General features: G+C 34.7%; 1 protein-coding gene across 2 annotated transcripts in view; it reads right to left on the bottom strand.

Moving 5' to 3' along the window:
- Positions 1-11,396: 11,396 nt before the first annotated feature.
- Positions 11,397-24,303, bottom strand: part of LOC100377065 (uncharacterized) — a 38,065-nt gene continuing 25,158 nt past the window's right edge. For both annotated transcript variants that reach the window (XM_085491366.1, XM_085491367.1), the window contains 2 exons: positions 20,609-20,722; positions 11,397-15,537 (listed from right to left, as the gene is read on the bottom strand). In XM_085491366.1, coding sequence (XP_085347492.1) covers positions 15,384-15,537; positions 20,609-20,722 — 268 coding nt within the window. In that variant the 3' untranslated portion in view covers positions 11,397-15,383. The remainder of the gene's footprint in view (positions 15,538-20,608; positions 20,723-24,303) is intronic.

Below are 24,303 nucleotides of genomic sequence, written 5' to 3'. Positions count from 1 at the left end.
ATTTTCTTTGTAACAATATACAAAAAATAAAATATAATTTAATAAATAATTATGCTTCAACAGTTTTTAATAAACATGTTGTTTATGTTTCATTTGGTTTGTTACAGACTTGGCCTTTCTAGGTGTCTCTGTCAGTCATGGCCGTTACATGGTTGCAGTCATTCATGTTAGAATGTAACACCAATATATGTAAAAAAAAATTGTAATTGACATTTGGTCGATGTTTAAAACTTGTTCACCAATTTGTTGACCAATTTTATTGAAAAGCCTAATTTTATTTATTGTGCCAAAAACCCCTTCAGCCTCGACATATTTCTTTATGACTTGTTACTTCTGGGTATGCTTTATTTTGTATTTTTTCTTGAATTGTCTTACATAATACTAAAATTTAATTAGGTAATTGTCATTATATGCACACAGTTTAGAAGCTGGATAATAACCATATTAATTATATATACTAGTATATAATTATGTTTTCGAGTGAGTAATAATAAAGGCAGATTCAAGCTAAGCTATCGAAGAGACCAACGAAATTTAATTACCGCGTTGATTAGCCGTGTTGACACAAACAGTTAATATTTTCATTTGGCCTTCTTCAAGTTGTCACTAATGACCTAGGGTAGCCCATAACAACAATCGTACACTTGTAGGTGACTGTAATATGAATAAAAAAGAAGAGTTTGTTGCATGGAAAGCTTTACTAGTATGTTGTTCTCTCAGTCACCAAGCGTAATTGCCTATGTGCCAAATAAATAATGATAAACCATTCTTTGCAACTTGTATCACTAGTCTTTATTTTATAGGGAGGGTCGTCACCTGCGCTCGCGCGGGAATTGAGTCCTAAGCGATGATAACAACGCACGCTAAAACGCAATGCCACATGGGTAGACGCATGTTTGTACTAAACCACGACACGCTATGGCCGTCTGTCGCATCACAGTCTCTCTCCTAGTAAAGTGACTGTGGTCGCATGCACAGGTGATGACTCCCCCGCTTTGATGAAGATATTAGTTTTGTATATGTGTGATTCTTGTCGTGTAGTTTATCACCATGATGACCATAAACATGTACCCACTGAGTCAGACTCAAATCATTCCAAAAAGCATAAATGCACAAATGATTTTTGGTACTTATAATAGTCTTGAAAAGTTCATTCCCAATATTATGTTAATGATTTGTATGGAGTCTGAAGTTCGCAAACTTTACCCGGCACTATGACCACGTAGGTCAAACATTGTCTGCTCGTAACAATATATTTAGATCTCATTGTTTTACTAAGAATTGCGAAGTGTGTTTATTTAAAGTTACAGGAGCTATATAATTTCGTAACCTGATCACGTAATTATCAACTTGCCTCCAATGTAGTGTAGATAAGAATCAATTGAACTCCAGGCACTCCCATTATAAGCTATGTTTCTTTCGTTTGAAAATCACGAGATATTACATGACGGCAGTAGGTGTAGATACATTGTAGTTCAAACGTGACGTCTTAGCCTATGGCATTTCACGCTCAATCTTTGTTGCTAAGAAACTAAGTATCTGTATATGCTACTGTTGATGCGGAAGATATAACATCATATATATATATGATGTTATATCTTTATATATAAACGATGCAATGAATATTAGTAAAAATGCTTAAAGGTGGTTGGCAATTATTATTTAAAAAGAAATCTTTGTTTTAAAACACTGATATGCAGGGCACCAATTACTAGTATTACTGCAATTTTCAAGTTTGTCACAATGTAGCTGATTTTCAGTTAGTGATGATACTTGAAAATACAACACATGTACGTTTAACAAAACTCAAATTACGAAAAGCTTTTCTATTCTAGCAGGTTAGACTGACAAGATCGCGTGAGTTGCGCCCTCCGCGGTGCTCCAAATCCAACTGATGACGTTTGGCCGGCGTTGGCGCCACTCACGCCTACATGTTAGGCTAATTTTTCATTCAGAATACTGGTGAATAATTTGGATAAGCAGCTGGATATTGCAATTGCTCTGTAATTTCCCAGATCTAACTTATTCCCAGATTTATGTAAAGGAACTAAGGAAGTCGACTTCCAGCATTCGGGAAATTTACCACTAACCAAAATATTATTAAATAATTTGCACAGACTTTGGATAAGTTATTTGTTTCTTATTTTTAGCATTTCATTTGCAACGGCATCACCACTGGATTTTTTAAAAAATTTTTAATGTTTTAATTTAATCTAAAATTTCTTTTTCTGTAATATCTAAATCCAGAACAGGGTTGTCCTGTGTTGATTTCTCTTGGGTCTACAGTTTTTGTTTAATTTCTTTGTTACTGACATTTTCTAAATTGTACAATTTTTTAAAATGACTTAGCCAAGTATATCCTGTTTCAAGTTGTTGTTCTTATGACAACGTAGTTGTTTCAATGTAGACCAGTACTCTTTGATTAATCATCTGACGTTTGATTTTTTTGCTTATTAGTTATTGAACTTTTATAAATATTTTTAATAAAATAAAAGTTATTTTTCATAAATGGGTTCTTTGGTTCTTTGGAAAGCAGTTTTGAAGCTTTAATAAGTTCTTTTCTTAATTCACTTCAAGATTTGTCAAACCAAGGTTGTCTAATTTTGTGGTTCTTTATCCCAGCTGTATTTTAATATCTTTGCTAACTGATTTGTAAATTCATTCACATCTACTTTTTCTGTATTATTTTTTAAGTAGTCTGAACATTTTTTTTTCTATTTGCTGGCAACATAACATGCCAGTAAATTTATTCTTTGACTCCTGATCCAAAAATATATTTAGGGGGCAAAGGCTTTAGTTGTTCTAATTTTAGTAATCAATGTGTGGGAAAGTCGGTGTATATGCTATCAACTTTCTGATACTTGTCAATGCCCTGAGTAAGATAATGTGAGTAGATCTACCTTTCATGAATCCATGTTGAGATTCACGGATATGTACACTCACATGGGCATACAAATACGTACGAGTTAAAACCACAGTGTAAAGCACCAGTGTAAAGAACGAGTGATTTGTGTACCATATCCACCAAGTGACCATGATTTTATTAATTTGTAACGCGGCTGTCGTGAATTGGAGAGTTCTCTGCCAATCAAATTGTGGCGGTGAATACGTGTAGTTTAATTTTATTTTTAATTTGTCGCATATTAAGAGATGTCGGTACTTTCATCTCACATACCACACTATTACTTGGTTACGGCTTATAATCACGGAGATTATAGAACGCCCATAATTGTGCCATGGCTGTCTTGGATTGGCCAGTGTGCGGTAGAACATTGGCATGGTTACATGTCGTATATCTTCGTTATGACAAGATGCGCAAATCCATATACCAAGGAGATCAAGGTTCCGACACATCAGAAGTAGCACCAATTTATATGCATACCCAAATACACCCAAATACACAGCAAAACAGCGCGGTTGAATAACCAGTTCGTTCACAGACTTAGTAATTTTAGAAATGTGCAATTTTCTGGTCATCCCGCAATTCGCATGACTTTTCATCACTTGAAGTCTTCATCGTATATCATGCCACTTGCATACCTCCATCTTCTAAAATCCTTGGATATATACATATTCTAGAAACTAATTTAATGATTGTACCACGACTAACTACTAACTAGAATGACGTAGTCGACAAAATGACATGTACTAACCGTATATGATGTCATATATTGTTGCTGCAATATGTTATTTTAATGACCCGTGTTATCTCTTCACCAGAGTGAAAAAATAATAGCATACCACATCGCAAATCCTCTTCAGCAGCCTTGCATGTGTTATTCACATTTTCTTAACGCTAGTGGCCAATATCGATATTGACAACAGTACTGCTGTTCCGACTGACGATATTTTGCTCGTTGTTTTTTTCAAAGAACAAATGTATGAACAAACTGTCATATGACAAGATTCTATTTGTTAGAATGATATTTTGTTATATGCACATTCAACATTGTAAATTAGTAGTAGTTCGAAATGAATCTGAGAACATGTAACATTTATATAGAACAATTTTGAATAATTTGGCAGAATAAATTGTAGTTTCTTAGATTTCATGCCAAGTTGTGGATTGTGGTAATAAATTGCATTATCTCTCACCAAATAGCAACACACGTTATTCTCGGTGTAACAGCCAGTAATTTGCTCTACTAGCGAGTCAAACGATTTGTCCATTTTAGCAAGTGTTCGTTTCACTCGTCAATGACAATACTAATTGATGTATATGTATACTAACTATTTGTGAATCAACAGTACCCAACATCTTACCACATTTCCTCACTTAATCTTCGGTTTAGTACATGATTTCATGTGCAGGATATGTATCAATAGGAAAACCTTGTGATACGGACAAACCAATATTTTGTTGATTAAATTGATTAAGAAATTATGTCACGGAAACGTCATACTCCCAAGTGTCAATAAAAGAAATGTTGGTCGATTATTACTACTATTATATTCAGCATTATTTTGCAGGACAAAATGTAAGTCACAATAGTATACAGACATATATTGCTTATAGACTATTATCCTATTTGAATATGAGGTTTGATTATTAGTGTTGTTGGATAATCCTTTTCGAAATTGAAAATATATATTAAATTGATACTTTGACAGTGTGATGTTACAAGATGTCATTTCTAAATCCATTCAACCCTCAGTAGGATTGGCATGAACATGAAATGTTATAGCATATATATACCCCGCTAATCTGTTTTTCAATGTAGATGCGATATGGAATACGTTTTTGTAGGTATTTTTGTTCATTTCATGTGATAACACACAAAAAGCTGTACAATTCAGCTTGCTATTATACAAATATGTAATATAGAGATGCCAAGCTTGCTGAGAAAAAACAGTGAGCATTTGTCAAACTAAATATTAGCGATGACCCACATATACGTGACAACTTCTTAAAAAGAAGAATTTAAGTTGAATTATTTCTTACTTTTCTTTCAAATATGCTAATATCATACAATGTAAAGAACGTTTACAGAAAGTACACAAGTCAGATTTTGCCTTGGGAGGATTCAACTTGAACAATTTCTTGTTTGAGAAGAGAATATCGTGAATGTCTGTGAATTTAAATTCTCTCAGTCCAGTATCGATTGTAATAAAACAGCGCAGTTGATAAATTGTGGATTCAGTAAAATTTCCATTATTATGCCTATTTTCTTTCTGGGCTTGTGGCATGTATGCAACGTATCGAGAAGTTAACCTCACTGATATGATTTTAGGGTAATGTTAACATTTTAATGAAGACAGGTCATTCAGTGATTTTCCATAGATAAGTCACTTTATTGTCACTCATTCGTTTTAACATTTACTAGTATTTTTCTTCGTGAAAGATGTCAGGGATGGATGTTCCACCCTTGTTTATATCGTCCATAACAATCTAATCAGGTTCTCTTCAAAAATATTTAAAAAACATGTTTTAATTTTGTTCATTCATAAGTTCACAATGTATTATAAGTTCATTATGTCTCCATAATGCCATAATTTTAACAGTGGGGTGGTCCTACATAAGCCTGTGGAGTCTCTGACAGTCAGGAAATAAGACTTTTCCTCAGATTTTAAATACCTTTCGTGGGATTCAATTTCGGTGAAGCACCTGTGTTGTGGGAGGACCCTTCCCGTGCTATCTGAGAGTTCCTGGCATGTACGTATATTTAAAGCACATAGTATTGAGAACATTCCATGTCGAATTCTCTGGAAGCAGATAATACACTACCAATAATTTCAATGTCGTATTTTTGTGTAGATTTCAAATATGTATGATGACATCGTCGTCGTAGTGACAGTTTTTTATGAAAAAAAAATCAATTTTATGTATATTTTCACCGCATCTAGACTAGAATATGGATATTTAAACTTGATGGAAAGGTAAATATAAGGAGTTTCATATACAAACTATTCAGTAAAAAGAATAGACCAATCTTTAACATGCAATCGCCAATTTCATTCCACACTGGCGACATAATGGACACATATTAGATTTCACGTGCACATACATGTTAATACAAATCCATACACATGGAGTGAACCTTTTTTGTCAGATAATTTCAGGAAGTTTGCTTCAAATATATTATGTCAGTAAATATTCAACAATATAATGTTCTGTCTATATTATGTGCAATCATAAATATATAAATAAATAATGAATGTAATATTGGTACAGTACAAAATAAAGGCCACCCATCATGTTCAATGATGGCAGGTTTGTGAGAATAATTTTGTTCATACTTGCTCCAAAAATATCAAAATTATATTTTTTCAAAAATGCATAAACCATGTGACTTCTGCTTAAACCTTGCCATTATTCATATTACGTGATCTACACAAAAATGCCATATTGAAAATCATTCATCTTGTACCTTCGCATTCTCTATTCATCCAGTGATTGTTAGTGGTGACGCAATTAATGGAAGATCGCAATTTTAAGTTCATTACAGAAAAATTTTCATAAAATACGGATGATTTTATTATTGACCCTGGAAAAGGGTCTATGATATTATGTAGGGTGTGGGTGACACCTAAATCCACCCAATACAGATGACTTAAGTTAGCAGGCATACCCCCACTTCAGAATGCTGTCCATAAATACGGAATGGGGGTATTTTCACCATCGAAAACAAGCCTTGACGTTCGCTAGATCATTCTAAGCAAAATATATAAATTATGTGAATTGCTTTCAACACATCATAGATGCACTAACCGTACCGCACTGCTCATACATTCAAATACAATTTTAAAAACATTTCGAACTGTTCTTGTGAGACATTTTTCTGCCACAAAATCCTACAGCCCCCCCTTTTTTAAATGGTCGAACCTTAGTTCAGTTGCGCGTATGATAAAGAGGTCATTCGTGGCTAATGCCGGAGATAATGTGTAGTATGGCTCGAGGCAATGATGTTTCCACACGTTATCTGCCGTATTAGTCGCAAATAACCTCACAATATGAACAGAAATAATATTTACATTAACACTGTATTGATATGTAAAAATCTATGCTCGAGTGTTTTGATGAATCCGTATTAAAACATTCCAATTTACATTTGCATTGGGTAAATTATTATTACGCACGACTTATTATGTAATATTTTAAATATAGCCACGCCACTTAATGAATAATAAATAATAAATAAATATAATAAAATAAAACATATGAAAAATAATATATCATATATACTGTTTTCCTATTGTGTACTGGACATTTAGATGTATGTAGAATTGACCATATCATATATACTGTTTTCCTATTGTGTACTGGACATTTAGATGTATGTAGAATTGACCATATCATATATACTGTTTTCATATTGTGTATTGTACATTTAGTTGTATGTAGAATTGACCATATCATATATACTGTTTTCATATTGTGTATTTTACATTTAGTTGTATGTAGAATTGACCATATCATATATACTGTTTTCATATTGTGTATTGTACATTTAGATGTATGTAGAATTGACCATATCATATATACTGTTTTCCTATTGTGTACTGAGCATTTAGATGTATGTAGAATTGACCATATCATATATACTGTTTTCATATTGTGTATTGTACATTTAGTTGTATGTAGAATTGATCATATCATATACACTGTTTTCCTATTGTGTATTGTACATTTAGTTGTATGTAGAATTGACCATATCATATATACTGTTTTCCTATTGTGTACTGAGCATTTAGATGTATGTAGAATTGACCATATCATATATACTGTTTTTCTATTGTGTATTGTACATTTAGTTGTATGTAGAATTGACCATATCATATATACTGTTTTCATATTGTGTATTTTACATTTAGTTGTATGTAGAATTGACCATATCATATATACTGTTTTCAAATTGTATATTGTACATTTAGTTGTATGTAGAATTGACCATATCATATATACTGTTTTCATATTGTGTATTTTACATTTAGTTGTATGTAGAATTGACCATATCATATATACTGTTTTCAAATTGTATATTGTACATTTAGTTGTATGTAGAATTGACCATATCATATATACTGTTTTCAAATTGTATACTGGACATTTAGTTGTATGTAGAATTGACCATATCATATATACTGTTTTCATATTGTGTATTGTACATTTAGATGTATGTAGAATTGACCATATCATATATACTGTTTTCCTATTGTGTACTGGATATTTAGTTGTATGTAGAATTGACCATATCATATATACTGTTTTCATATTGTGTACTGGACATTTAGATGTATGTAGAATTGACCATATCATATATACTGTTTTCATATTGTGTATTTTACATTTAGTTGTATGTAGAATTGACCATATCATATATACTGTTTTCCTATTGTGTACTGGACATTTAGTTGTATGTAGAATTGATCATATCATATATACTGTTTTCAGCCATCTGTAAACAGCCGAGAAATGCTTAATTTTGATGATTATTCAGTAAAAAAATCTTGAATCGTAAAACAAATTGATGTGCATATGTATAATATCATATATGATGTATGTGTGAAGTTTGATTGTGATTGGTCTAGGCATTTCTAAGATACAGGTCAGGACGCACGCACGCACACAGGCAAGGAAACACGGACGCACGGAGGTTAAAACGTAAGTCTCCTTTTTCGGGCTGCGTCCGAAAAATAAGAAAACAAACGTCTTTTACAGATTTTACAGATTGACCACTGGAATGTGATACGTCACAGATAAGCCTTTAACATGTGATGACAGAAATAATCAATATAAGATACAATACAATTAGTACAATGTTTATTGGGTAAATATTTAACAAAATTGTTGGTCCTTATTTCATTCTTCTAAATGAGATTGAATTCAGTCAATTCGTGAAAGGGCTTTCTATAGAGGACAAATGATTTGAAACCGAGATCATCTGCCGTATTTTGTCATCATTTCATTTTCATCTGACATGGAAATGTTTGAATGTTGAGATAAGACGCTCTCTTAAAAAGCCGTGACTTAGAAGCTTGGAAGATGATTTCATATCCAGTGCTGGTATATCGAACAATCTGGGGGTATATATTCACCATATGCATGAGTATAAAGATTAGAAATATTGTTGACGGTGAAGTCAAAGTCATCTTCTTTTTCAGTCTAGTACAAGGTGACCCTCAAAGTCAAATTCAAGGAAATCAAGAATACTAGGCAGAAGAACTTGATTCTGTAGTTTCTTGAGGTGGATAAATCATAGAAAGACAATTATTGTTGGAAGGATTGTTGATGGAAAGTACATCATCAATATACCTGAAGGTGAAATGGAATGATGTTAGATTGATCAATGACCGGTATCAACACATAATGCAAGTTGCTGGAGGTAACATTGCGAGCCATAAACAAATCATTAGCTCCGCTTTCTTAGAAAATGACAGAGCGAAGCTGTACATATATGTGATCGTCCGTCGTCATCTGACGTCAGTCCATTCGTCGTCGTCCATCAACAATTATATTTCTGACTTCTTATTCTACAAGCTCAATTGCTTTGATACTTGGCATGTAGGTAATTTGAGTGGATCTCTTTCTGATTTATTCATTTTGTGACGATATATTCAATTCTCTATTTTAGGCGAATATTTTTGCCATTTGTGGTACAAAATGCAATTTTCGACTTCTTGATTACTATCAGCTCAATTGCTTTGATACTTGATACATCATGGGTGGCCTTTGTCGAATTTATGTTTTTGTAATGTTATCTTCAGTTCTCTATTTCTAGCAAATATTTTCATCACTTTTGGTCAAAAATTGTATTGTTGACTTTTTGCTCTATTAGAGAAGTTCCTTGTGTCAGATTAGGGAAACACCCAAGAGGGGGGGGGGGCAAAGGGATGGGGTTGCTGGTACAAGTTACAGGAAATAAAAACGGCATTTTATTTTTTTACAAGAAATAAAGTGAAAGTTCTTTTTATGTTAAAAAATAGGTTTTTACACTTTACAAATAAAGCAAATTCCTAATTACATTTTTATAATATTTTTGATAATTTGAGTTTAAGAATCAAAATTGGGAATTGTGAACGAATTACAACATTTAATTTAGAAAATGCTTTATATTTTTCAAAAAATAATATCTTTGTACAAATTACGGATGAATAAAATAGCTGATTACATTTTACACCTTGCCCATGCCGACAAACTTGTGTTTTTTATTCATTTAAATTACATTATTACGAAAATAAAAAAATCAATTGATTACAGCTTAGAAAAAAAACCTTGCTGACCCTCACCCAAGGCTCTGCAGAGTTATTTCGGCCACTTGTATAGATGTAACAAAGTAAAATGGACGTCCGCTTACAGACATCTTTTTGAACAGTTGATAACAAAACTCAATTCCCTTGTCAAACCATAAAACATAATCAGGCAATCCAATGTTCAAAACGACTGAAAGACTCCGAATTGCATGGTGAATTTTAGTGAGTAGAAGATCTATCAAACATGAATGTTCAGAGTAGATCCTTATAGATATTGGTCTGGGCAGTGTTAAAAAAAATGGTTTGACAGTGTGAACCTTCGAAACAACCAATTTGTCATCATGAATTTGTTCTTGAATCATATGCAAGGAGCAGATACACATGCTGTTTTACTTGGTCGAAAAAAAAGTTTGGATAAAAACTGTGTTATTGTAACCACAACCAGTCTCTCGGCTGAGATAGCTTCGCAGTTAGCAATACACATTTCAATTGAAGAATTGAAGATATCATCACGAAATGAACAAATCTGAGAGGTTCACCTGAGGTACATATATGTGTAATATCAATCCAATCAGACAAGCAGTTTTTAACAAGTCAAAAATATCACTTTTACCAAAAATGATAGAAATATTCATCAAAATTAGAGAATTAAAGATATCATGAAATGAACAAATCTGAAATCCACCGAGGTACCTATATATATAATATTAAAACAATCAGTCTTGTAGTTTTCAATAAGTAGTCAACAAAGCAAAAAATTGACAGACGACAACGGACAATCACTCATATGATAAGCTTCGCTCGTCAACAGCGAAGCAAAAAAAAACATTTGCTCTCAATAGGTTTTGACCTTGGCATTTTTACTCACAAATGAGGCACTTATCAGAAAATCTAAAGGCGATACTTATCATAATGGAACTTGAAAACAAGTGATCCTCATGAAATATTGGGTATCTGCCACAAGCAAAACTATTGTTTATTGTTTATACCATATAGACGACAACAATGTACAATAACTCATATTTAAGGTATATAAGTACCGTAGTCAATTTAGAAAATATCTTAGAATTTCAAGGTAAATGATCTAGCAGTAAATGTTATATGCAATCACACAAGAACTACACTTTGTTATAGTAATAAAATATGGACCAACTCATAGCAGTAACACAAGCACACATAATCAACACAGAAATCAATGCAGAAGATTTCACCTCATATTTTTAATTCTAATCCAGCAACATTTTGACAGTTTTGATATGTGATTAAGATTGAATAAACCCAATAGATAGAGCACCAAAAAGTCATATACAGAAAGTTGATATATAAACTAGCACCTGTTTCATGTAAGACAGCCCAATACACTTCAGTCAACAAGCCCATGTTTTATCTTATATATCTATATAAAGCAGCCAAAACCCACTGAAATGCTCAGATTGGCTCAGCTGGTAAAATTTACATTCTGTAAAGTACTCGCGCATTAATTAGAGGACCAATTTAAATGCAATCAGATTAATTTTTAACATACATGGGTTTGTTGATAAGTGTAATATAACAATAAACTAAAACAAATTAATAGTTTATATTTGAAAAGTTTCACCAGCGGATTTTTCCAAACTGAAAATTGTTACGTTTACTATTGTCAAACAATTTTGCCCATTTGTATGCATTTTACTTTGGTTTGACCAAAATAGACAATTTTCCATTTGCTACAGATTGAATTTTGTTTTTTAAATGTACCGGTAGTTAAAATTGTGTTTTGTGAAAAGTGACAAGAGTTGAACAGTCAAGAGATGTTCTCAAATTGACAATGTTCACCAAAAAAAAATCGAAAGCTATTGGTGTTTCATGTAGCCATCCCCTTCCCACTTTACATAAAAGTAGGATAACATTAAATGTGTCATGGGTCATCATTTTAATGAGCAAGTTTTATATTACATTGTTGTTCATTCTTTGATGCGACAAGGACCATCACAATGATAACAGTAAAAAACGTCTAACATTGATTTGTTTATTGAATGCAATGACACATGAAAATGAAACAATTCTTTTAACCCCCAACCAAATGTAATATTTTTCATTTGTTGGAAACAAACATGTACTGAAATATTATCACACAGTGGGTTGCACTGGTATAATGCAATGTGTAATAATGAGCGCTGTGAATATATTTACAAAATAAATATAATCAAAATGTCAACCATATCATTACTGTTTGTAGAAGAGAACAGGTTTATGATATCTATGTAGCAGTGGAGATTCATCATGCTATTGAACACAGCAGCAGGACAGCAAAGTAATTATTATAAATTCATTGTCATTTCAAACAAAATGGATATAATAATACAGGTACCAGCCTGCTTATCATAATAGACCACTTTAATACCAAGGTCAATCTTTCTCACCTTTCACAAACCAAAACCGCATAATTTGTTTCCAAAATCTCTTTTTGAGAACTGTATGGGAAAATTGGCCAATTAGTTCCAAAATTTAAAAAAAAAATACATTAAAGTGTACAAAAATGTTGTGCAAAAAATAATATGGGCTAACAGGGTTAACTTCGGCAAGGGACATATTATTATGATTATGTGAATCTGGGAAAATTATGTACCAGTGAACATTTGAGTTGATATTTTGGCAAAAATTCATTCTGAAAAATACTTCCGTGGAGCAAGAGATTGAGATTGACATTGAGTGAGATATATAATGAGCGTATTTTGGCAATCTGTGGCTGTATGCTAATACATACATGAAATACCCAGTCATGTGTGACATGATATCAGAATCTCTTCATATGAATCGTAATAGTTCAATTTAACAGCTGAACATTTTACTGTCGTGCAAAGTTCATAGGATAACATGTTCAACAGTTTTAATTGCCATGGAAACATGATGATTTGTGTTTTGTTATTAATATATATTTCACATCAAATACTGTACAATACTTTATTTTCGCTTGGAATTTATTTTCGGTATTTTCGCGGAAGGGATGATTCCGTGAAAATAAAATCTAGCGAATATACCGTTTTTTCCTATATTTCACATTCAACTAATCAAAATCAGTGAAAATAAATTCCATACAAAACATCCAAAAAGCCCTTTCAGCGAATATTGATTCCAGCGAAAATAAAGTATTTCACAGTATTCCATTTTCTCTTTTCATATAATAATGTTTCCATAAGCCTGGATGGGTGGTTTGGTGGGTGGGTGTGTAATAGCATTTATTTTTTTAAGCAACCGATTACGGTTACGTAGCCGAACATTTGCCACATATTGAACACGCGTGTCATACTCCAGAATGACGGTAGTTTTTTCAGTATTAATTTTTGGTTTAGAAGACAAATAAATACAAAACATGATCAAATAATGTTCACGACCTGCCTCGTTATGTACTGTACAAGTATTCAACCCTTTGTGCACTTTTTTTTCAACCAAATTTCAGTGCAATGTTTTGTAAATTTTTATGTATTTTTTTTTATATTTTAGACCACATAGGCATAATTTTCTATTGGCTGTGTGTCTTGACCAAATGTTGGTAAAAATGTGGAGAATATTTGGGTTTTAAAATTGTGAATGGTGATAGAAGTTGATTTTTGTGCTCAAAGGTTTAAATTATGTTACACACTAAAACATGTGTAGGCAATATTATTGACAAATTAGCCTCTATTTGCTTTGAAGAAACACCAAACATGCATTCAAAACATTCTTTTTTGTCCAACTTATTGATGTCTGAAGCTAATTAATACTGTGGTAGTGAAGAATATCCAGAGTAAGTGTGACCAAAATATTACAATAAATGTAAAAATTCATAGATCTAATCATGCTTGATTTTATGTTAGAATTCAAAACACCTAGGGGCAAAGTAAACTTAAAATATGGATGGATAGTATAGCTCCCAATATAGGAATGGAAACAGAAATATAACTTCTTTTTTAATGGATGGGATTCAAAATACAGTCATCATTTCAGATTACAAATGATAATGGTATTTATTTGAAATCTGAATGATTGTAAAGGTGTCACCTTCATTTTATGAACACAATGCTACAATGCCAAGTAACTATGAATAAATATAGCATTAAATACACATAACTTGAAACCAAATCCAAATACAGTCTATTGACCTACTTATAATAGCATGATGTTAACTGCATAACATTAACAGTGTGTTCTCTAAGCCATTTCCATAAATTATGCGATGTTATGATGAGAGGGCACACTGACAATTCAACATTTCAACACTAGAGGGCAGTGTAATTAGAATGGTGAGGGTACACTGCTTTTGTGAATCATTTCCATAAGGGATAATCTTAAATTGAAATCATTCAGGGATGGATATATATATATAGAAATTTGGATACTGTTAAGTAGGTAGGCCAAGATGAAAAGGGGGAAAAGCAAATTGTAGAAATTAACCATGTATAACCTTGTAAATGAAAAAGAAAATAATATATGCATAAAAGACTACTACTGTAGAATACTTTATTTTCGCTCGGAATTTATTTTCGCTATTTTCGCTGAAGGGATGATTCCGTGAAAATAAAATCCAGCGAATATACTTTTTTTCCTATATTTCATATTTCAACTCATCAAAAATCAGTGAAAATAAATTCCATACAAAACACCCAAAAAGCCTTTTCAGCGAAAATTAATTCTAGCGAAAATAAAGTATTCCACAGTATCTATAATTGCTCCTCCTATAATTGCATGGACTAAAAAAATTGTAAATATTCAACACATAGCTACTCACAGATGTTCAGACCCAAATGTGAATTTATCCCTGTATCTGGAAATATGCTAACAGAAATTAGATAGCCAATAATTAATTACATTGGGAAACGATTTACCATTATATTAAATTATTTATAATATTATATTTTTCAGTAAATAAACTATGGTAAAGGAGGAAAGAACTAGGATTTTTGTTTTCATCGAAAAGCAAATTATATGTCAAGAAAATATTTATTACACAAGCACATACCTGTCTTAAAAGCCTCAGAGTTGTGCATCTACAAGTATTAAAAGTCACCAAGTATTTCAAGAAAATGGTGTATACGTAACAATTTGAATATAAGTGTAAATCACCGATTAGCATAAAGCCCCCTAAGCCAGTAAAAAAACACAAATGCCTGGCAGTGAAAGAAACTAAACACCTTGAACAGTAGGAATAAAGCTGTAAATGTGAATTGTATTTTTTACAAATCTTGAATATTTGGTAGATTAGGTGTTGTAGCAGGTGATTTCCAGCCAGGACTTGATGGCACACTACCCACCGATGAACTATAGAGTGAATTAACAGGACTACTAGCGCATGTACGACTCAACTCTTTGACTTGCTCGTCTACATGCCTGTGTAAGAACAAAAAAAGGAATATAGTGACATACAATAAAAAACAATTAATTTGCATTTAGAAATTCTATTTATGTAATAAATTCCATATAACTGAAATTACTAATTCAAAGGCAAATAAATGAGTACATGTTTAGGGAACATCTCATTTGTTTACAATACAGTTATATCATGCGGTATTAAAAGTAACAGACTAGAAATGTCTTTTCATTATTAAGACAGATGCAATGAGTGAAACATGCATGGTAGCCATAGCACCAATATAATACCAAGAACAAGCGTCCCCTCTAATGCACATTTGCATGTAACTTGTTCAGTGACCTGACAAACTTGCTCAGTGACCTAACAAACTACTTGCTCAGTGACCTCACAAACTTGCTCAGTGACCTCACAAACTTGCTCAGTGACCTCACAAACTTGCTCAGTGACCTCACAAACTTGCTCAGTGACCTCACAAACTTGCTCAGTGACCTCACAAACTTGCTCAGCGACCTCACCAACTTGCTCAGCGACCTCACAAACTTGCTCAGCGACCTAACAAACTTGCTCAGCGACCTCACAAACTTGCTCAGCGACCTAACAAACTTGCTCAGCGACCTAACAAACTTGCTCAGCGACCTCACAAACTTGCTCAGCGACCTAACAAACTTGCTCAGCGACCTCACAAATTTGATCAGTGACCTCACAAATTTGCTCAGTGACCTCACAAACTTGCTCAGTGACCTAACAAACTTGCTCAGTGACCTCACAAACTTGCTCAGTGACCTCACAAACTTGCTCAGTGGCCTCACCAACTTGCTCAGTAACCTAACAAACTTGCTCAGTGACCTCACCAACTTGCTCAGTGACCTCACCAACTTGCTCAGTGACCTCACAAACTTGCTCAGTGACCTCACAAACTTGCTCAGTGACCTCACAAACTTGCTCAGTGACCTCACAAACTTGCTCAGTGACCTCACAAACTTGCTCAGTGACCTCACAAACTTGCTCAGTGACCTCACAAACTTGCTCAGTGACCTCACCAACTTGCTGAGCAACCTCACAAATTTGCTCAGCGACCTCACAAACTTGCTCAGTGACCTCACAAACTTGCTCAGTGACCTAACAAATTTGATCAGCGACCTCACAAATTTGCTCAGTGACCTAACAAACTTGCTCAGTGACCTAACAAACTTGCTCAGTGACCTCACAAACTTGCTCAGTGGCCTCACCAACTTGCTCAGTAACCTAACAAACTTGCTCAGTGACCTCACCAACTTGCTCAGTGACCTCACAAACTTGCTCAGTGACCTCACAAACTTGCTCAGTGACCTCACAAACTTGCTCAGTGACCTCACAAACTTGTTCAGTGACCTCACCAACTTGTTCAGTGACCTCACCAACTTGCTCAGACCTCACAAACTTGTTCAGTGACCTCACAAACTTGTTCAGTGACCTCACAAACTTGCTCAGTGACCTCAAAAACTTGCTCAGCGACCTAACAAACTTGCTCAGCGACCTCACAAACTTGCTCAGCGACCTCACCAACTTGCTCAGTGACCTCACCAACTTGCTCAGCGACCTCACCAACTTGCTCAGCGACCTCACCAACTTGCTCAGCGACCTCACAAACTTGCTCAGCGACCTCACAAACTTGCTCAGTGACCTCACCAACTTGCTCAGTGACCTCACCAACTTGCTCAGTGACCTCACCAACTTGCTCAGCGACCTCACCAACTTGCTCAGCGACCTAACAAACTTGCTCAGTGACCTCACAAACTTGCTCAGTGACCTCACAAATTTGATCAGTGACCTCACAAATTTGATCAGCGACCTCACAAACTTGCTCAGTGACCTCACAAACTTGCTCAGTGACCTCACAAACTTGCTCAGTAACCTAACCAACTTGCTCAGTAACCTAACCAACTTGCTCAGTAACCTAACAAACTTGCTCAGTAACCTAACAAACTTGCTCAGTAACCTAACAAACTTGCTCAGTGACCTAACAAACTTGCTCAGTGACTTCACAAACTTGCTCAGTGATCTCACAAATTTGCTCAGAGACCTCACAAACTTGTTCAGTGACCTCACAAACTTGTTCAGTGACCTCACAAACTTGCTCAGTGACCTCACCAACTTGCTCAGCGACCTAACAAACTTGCTCAGTGACCTCACAAACTTGCTCAGTGACCTCACCAACTTGCTCAGTGACCTCACCAACTTGCTCAGTGACCTCACAAACTTGCTCAGTAACCTAACAAACTTGCTCAGTGACCTCACCAACTTGTTCAGTGACCTCACCAACTTGCTCAGCGACCTCACAAATTTGCTCAGTGACCTAACAAACTTGCTCAGTGACCTCACCAACTTGCTCAGTAACCTAACAAACTTGCTCAGTAACCTAACAAACTTGCTCAGTGACCTAACAAACTTGCTCAGTAACATAACAAACTTGCTCAGTAACCTAACAAACTTGCTGAGTGACCTAACAAACTTGTTCAGTGACCTCACCAACTTGATCAGCGACCTCACAAATTTGCTCAGTGACCTCACCAACTTGCTCAGTAACCTAACAAACTTGCTCAGTGACCTAACAAACTTGCTCAGTAACCTAACAAACTTGCTCAGTAACCTAACAAACTTGCTCAGTGACCTAACAAACTTGCTCAGTAACCTAACAAACTTGCTCAGTAACCTAACAAACTTGCTCAGTGACCTAACAAACTTGCTCAGTGACCTAACAAACTTGCTCAGTGACTTCACAAACTTGCTCAGTGACCTCACAAATTTGCTCAGAGACCTCACAAACTTGTTCATCGACCTCACAAACTTGCTCAGTGACCTCACAATCTTGTTCAGCGACCTAGCAAACTTGCTTAGCGACCTCACCAACTTGCTCAGAGACCTCACCAACTTGCTCAGCGACCTCACCAACTTGCTCAGTGACCTCACCAACTTGCTCAGAGACCTCACCAACTTGCTCAGCGACCTCACCAACTTGCTCAGAGACCTCACCAACTTGCTCAGCGACCTCACCAACTTGCTCAGAGACCTCACCAACTTGCTCAGAGACCTCACCAACTTGCTCAGCGACCTCACCAACTTGCTCAGAGACCTCACCAACTTGCTCAGCGACCTAACCAACTTGCTCAGCGACCTAACCAACTTGTTCAGTGACCTCACCAACTTGCTCAAAGACCCCACAAACTTGCTAAGTGACCTCACCAACTTGCTCAGTGACCTCACCAACTTGCTCAGTGACCTCACCAACTTGCTCAGTGACCTCAAAAACTTGCTCAGCGACCTCAAAAACTTGCTCAGCCGAGAACCAACATAGTTTTGGCCCTATTGTAGATACTGCTATAATGCTTACAAAGAGATATCAGTAAATAATAGTACTTGTTATCATAGCTGGCAGTTGGTCTTTAGTTTTTGTAATATATTATTCATTTCTGATATATTTTGTGTTATTAAATTTGTTATTGTCAGATATTTTATCAACACAGAAGAGCTATAGTTCCTTGCATAGACTTACGTAACACAAATGTGCGACGACATATGGCAACACGAATAAAAGCGGAATATTTTCTTGCATCACACATTGATAATATGTTTATTAAACTCTCACCAAAGCCTAAACCGTGACGTCCTTTTTCCCACAAATTAGTGCTCCACACCACACATAACTCAATTGGCAGCCATTTTCGTCAGGTCAAACGAAGACAATATAATGTCACTAGAGAATATTCCCAATAACTTGTTGGACACTCCCGTAAAGCGAACAGATGCATTCGTATACTGCTCACAGTTTTTTGAGAGAAATGTACAAATACATGCCTTTCCATGCATGTAGGATGTAGGGGAAATAAACAACAGTAAATACCAAGAGGTCCATCGCAAAATACTAATAGTAGCAGAAGACCATTTCCTGGCGTTTTAGATGTTCCACTTCAGTGGGAAGTTTTAATACAGTGACGTCATTTAGCAAAGTAATTTTGTCCTTGTTCGACCTCTAGAAAATGAGTTACGTACTAAATCCAAGGAAAAAAATTCAAACAGATCATTTTTGTCACGGTTTTCACGCTGGCGAGTGTTTATGATCGGTAATAGTTTCAGTCGTATGATATATTGAAATGGTGTACTTTTATCGTCTTTTATTTGTGATGTCATTTGGCGTCACACATTTGTGTTACGCAAGTGCATGGAAGGAACCATAGCTCTTCTGTGTCAATGAAAATCTTAATTTCTAAAAATAACACCAAATGTATCAGAAATGACTAAAATACCATCACAATGGCTATGGAATCACATCTAGTGTTAGCAATGTTATCCAAAGAAATCACCATTATTACAGAAAAATTAACAAGAAAGAAATAGAAATATATTGTCCTATAAGCATGTACTTTAATTCTATGAAGCAGCAATCTACATTTCAAATATTTGTTTATAGAAAGCACCCCTAAAACACTTCAGAAGCCCCCTTCCACCATTTTATGCACATGCAAAAATTGACAACATTTGAGATGTTCCCTTTTACCATCTCAGGCATGCTACACATTTGAATTATTTTAAAATAACTTTCTACCAGGTTTCCCTGAGATGGATAACATTATTATTTAAAAAAAACATATTGTTCTTCTTTTTGTTTTGGTAAGAGAAATATAGGAAGCCCAATTTTATGAAACTCTCTTTGTATCTCTATAAACTAGTTGCTTGTTTTATTATACCACTGTAAGCTAGTAACAAGTGTAAGCTAGTAACCAGTCCTATGTAACCAATGTAAACTAGTAACTGATTTTATGTCACCAGTGTAAACAAGCAATAAGAATTATGTTATCTATGTATAAACATTAGTATTTAGCTTTATGTAATACATGTAAACTAGTAACTAGTGTAAACAAGCAACTTATTTTATGTAACTAGTATAAACTAGTAATTGGTTTTAATAAATCTGTGTATTAACAATAGTAATTAGCTTTCTGTAACAAGTATAACCTAGCAATCATATCCTATGTAACCAGTGTAAACTAGTAACTAAGGTAAAACCACAAATATAATGTTGAGCATTTTTATAATATTTTAACATCTTACCTCCATGACTGTGATGAAGTCTGTATTATTGTAGTATGTTCATTCATTTCTTCTTGCAAAACACTCATTTGCTCTTTCAAAGAACCCAAACAACTCTTCAAAGATTGTAATGGTCTAAAAGAAAGAAACAAGCCATGCATGGCACAGTCCCTGTTAGTTATCTCACTTATAATATAGTTTTGTTTATAGAAATATAGTTGGAACATAAACATGTCAGAGATATGGATCCGGAAGCTGATGCTTATGATGATTTTTTAACATTAAAATGATTCATAAAATAACATTCAGTCTGATCGTCAAACAAGTACTTGTCCATATTGAGAGATATTACTCTGAACAGCACTAATTAAAATAAAATGGCCATCGGTCGACCATTTTGAATATATCTGCATATCTATAACATGATGTATAATGAATATATCAAATTTGAACATAATCAGTCAAAGCATGTCAGAGATATGGCTCTAGAAACACATTCATTAAAACAAAATGGCCACCAGTGAGCCATTTTTTATCGGATCTGAAAAACAAAATGACATGCATCAGGAACCCATAATGTCCAATTTATGTACCAAGTTTGTAAGAAATCCATCCATAAACAACTGAGATACGGTTCCGGAATGCCAGAATGCTTTATTTTTGATGACTTTTTAGCACAAAAATGGCCACCATTTGGCCATTTTAGATCGTCAAACCAATAAATCTGTATATCACTGATATGATATATAATGAATATATAAAATTTGAACATCGGTCAAAGCATGGCAGAGATATGGGCACTAGAACCACATTCATTAAAACAAAATGGCCATCAGTTGGCCATTTTGAATCTGATTTGAAAATCAAAATAACATGCACCAAGTTTGAACAAAATCCATCCATAAACGAGATATAGTTCCATAATGGTAGAAATGCTTGATTTTTATGATTTTTTTCAGCACAAAAATGGCAGCCATTCGACCATCTAAAATCAGATCAAAAAACAAATTGATGTGTATATATATAATATTATGTATAATGAACAGTGTATGTGTAAAGTTGGAATGTAATCGGTCCAGGCATGTGTAAGATGTATCCATGGAGACAAGATGCTAACTCTATAGAGAGGCGCGTCATGGAAGTTCGCTGTTAGCAATGCACATTTCAACAAGTCATTGAAAATGACACAGTCCCCGTTAAATTTTTAAAACTTCTCTTTGTGCTCGTCATATTAAAGCGAAGAAGTTGTCGCGAGCGTGTCCTTGAAACTTGAGTTCCAAGTGGCGTATACAAAAGATTGTTTATTTACATCAAAACACGTGTTCCTTGTAGTAGTAATATGGCCAAAAATAAAAACAGCTGTTATTCGGCTATCTTTGATCTGATTATGAAACACACTGATATGTATGATGTATGTGCCAAATATGAATGAAAATGGTACATAAATTGTGAAATTATAGCAGTAAGGCCAAAAAGTCAGATGGCTGTCAATCGGCCATCCTTGACCAGATTTTGAAACAAATTGTCATGGACATGCATCCTAACATGTATAAAGTACATGTATGTGCCAAATTTTAATGAAAACTGACAGAGCATGTCCAAGATACCACATAAAAAAAACAAAAAAACAAGATGCCTGCCAGTCGACCATCTTTGATCCAATTGCGAAATAAATCGTCATGGACATGTATCCTAACATGTATAATCTATGTACCAAGTTCGAATGACAACTGACAAAGCATGTCCAAAATACAACATTTTCAAAAAACAAGATGACTGCCAGTCAGCCATTTTTAATCGAATCGCTTAACCACTGCATGTGCATATGTCCCACATAAAGTACTAGGCACATGCAAAGAATGAACGGAATCGGTGCACAGGATTCTGAAATATGACTCTGGACAGAGTGACGCACTGACGAACGGACACACGGACGGACTCATGAACTCGCGGATGGTCGGGGACATGAATCCTAACATGTATGATCAATGTACTAAATTTGAATGAAAACTGACAAAGCATGTCCAAAATAGAACATTTTCAAAAAACAAGATGGCTGCTAGTCGGCCATCTTTGATCCAATTGTGAAATAAATTGTCATGGACATGTATCCTAACATGTATAATCTATGTAACAAGTTTGAATAAAAACTGACAAAGCATGTCCAAAATACAACATTTTCAAAAAACAAGATTGCTGCCAGTCGGCCATTTTGAAATGAATCGCTAAACCACATAAAGTACATGCAAAGAATGAACGGAATCGGTCCAAGGGATTCTGAGATACGACTCCGAACGGACGCGCGGACGGACAGAGACCGAATTATAAGTCCCCGTTTTCGGACTTCGTCCGAATGGGGACTTATTAAAGAACTGAAGATATAATTAGAAAATGAACAATATGTATAGTATTAAAACAATCGGACTTGCTGTTTTCAACAAGAATTCGAAAATATCACTTTTCACCAAAAATATTCATCAAAATTAGATAATTGAAGATATCATCACGAAATGAATAAATCTGAGAGAGGTCTACCTGAGATACCAATATGTATAGTATCAAAGCAATCAGACTTGCAGTTGAAGTTGAAAATATCGCTTTTTTCCAAAAATATTCACCAAAATTAGAGAATAGAAGATATCATCATGAAATATCATCATGAAATGAACAAGTCATTGTCAATGACACGTCCCCGTTCCGTTCATATTTGAGTGACAGATACATTCAAAGCAGATCATGACCGAAATCTCAGACCACTTTCAGTGGTCTGTTCCGAAATGCACCTGCATATGTAACAACACATTGTACTAAATCTGAACAAAATCCATCCATGCATGACTGAGATCCGGTTCCGAAATTGTAAAAATACGTGATTTTGATGCATTTTCGGCCTTAAAATGGCCATCATTCAGCTATTGTTAAGCGGATCATGAAACAAATGCGCATATCTATTTGTGACATGATGTACCATGTGTGTGTGATGTTTGAACTTGATCAATCCAGACATGTCTCGGATACGGATCCAGAACTGAATTCTTTAAAACAAAATGGCCGCCAGTCGGCCATTTCAAACCCGATCCGAAAAAAAATGACGTGCATCAAGGTCCTATTATGTTTAATGTATGTACCAAATTTGAACAAAATCCGTCCATGCATAACTTAAAAATGGCCGCTATTCGGCTATTGTTAATCGGATCATGAAAAAAATGCATGTGCATATGTCCCATATAATGTGTGATGTATGAGTGATCGGTCCATGCATGTTCGAGATACAGGTGATCACAGACGCACGGACGCACACAGGGCAAAACATATTAGTCAAAACAAAGCATTCAGGCTTGCAGTTTTCAAAAGAGAAGTCGAAAAAGTAAAAAGTTGACACGGACAACGATGACGAATGCTGACGGACAATCACTCATATGATAAGCTCTGCTCGACAAAGTCGTCAGCGGAGCTACAAGGAAATCATCACATAAAACAATAAAATTGCCATGACTGGGCTTGTCTAGGTAATACCTTTAGTACACGAATGAGGGTTCCTCTGTTTTAAATAATATTGTTTAAGTGATCATATTTGGCATGTCCATATCTTCCTCGCCCAATTGCTTGGAATAGGAAGTCGCTGGCAAAGATGTATGCCCAACCATCTTGAATATATCAGGTCATTTGGATTTTTTTTTACAGGTAGATATAAGCCAACAATGAACTGGGGAATT

This window comes from Saccoglossus kowalevskii, chromosome 16 (assembly GCF_978046115.1).
Source record: "Saccoglossus kowalevskii chromosome 16, keSacKowa6.1, whole genome shotgun sequence".
In the NCBI taxonomy this organism is placed as follows: domain Eukaryota; kingdom Metazoa; phylum Hemichordata; class Enteropneusta; family Harrimaniidae; genus Saccoglossus; species Saccoglossus kowalevskii.
Note: the sequence above shows the minus strand (reverse complement) of the source record. Positions and strands in the feature narration are given on the sequence as shown.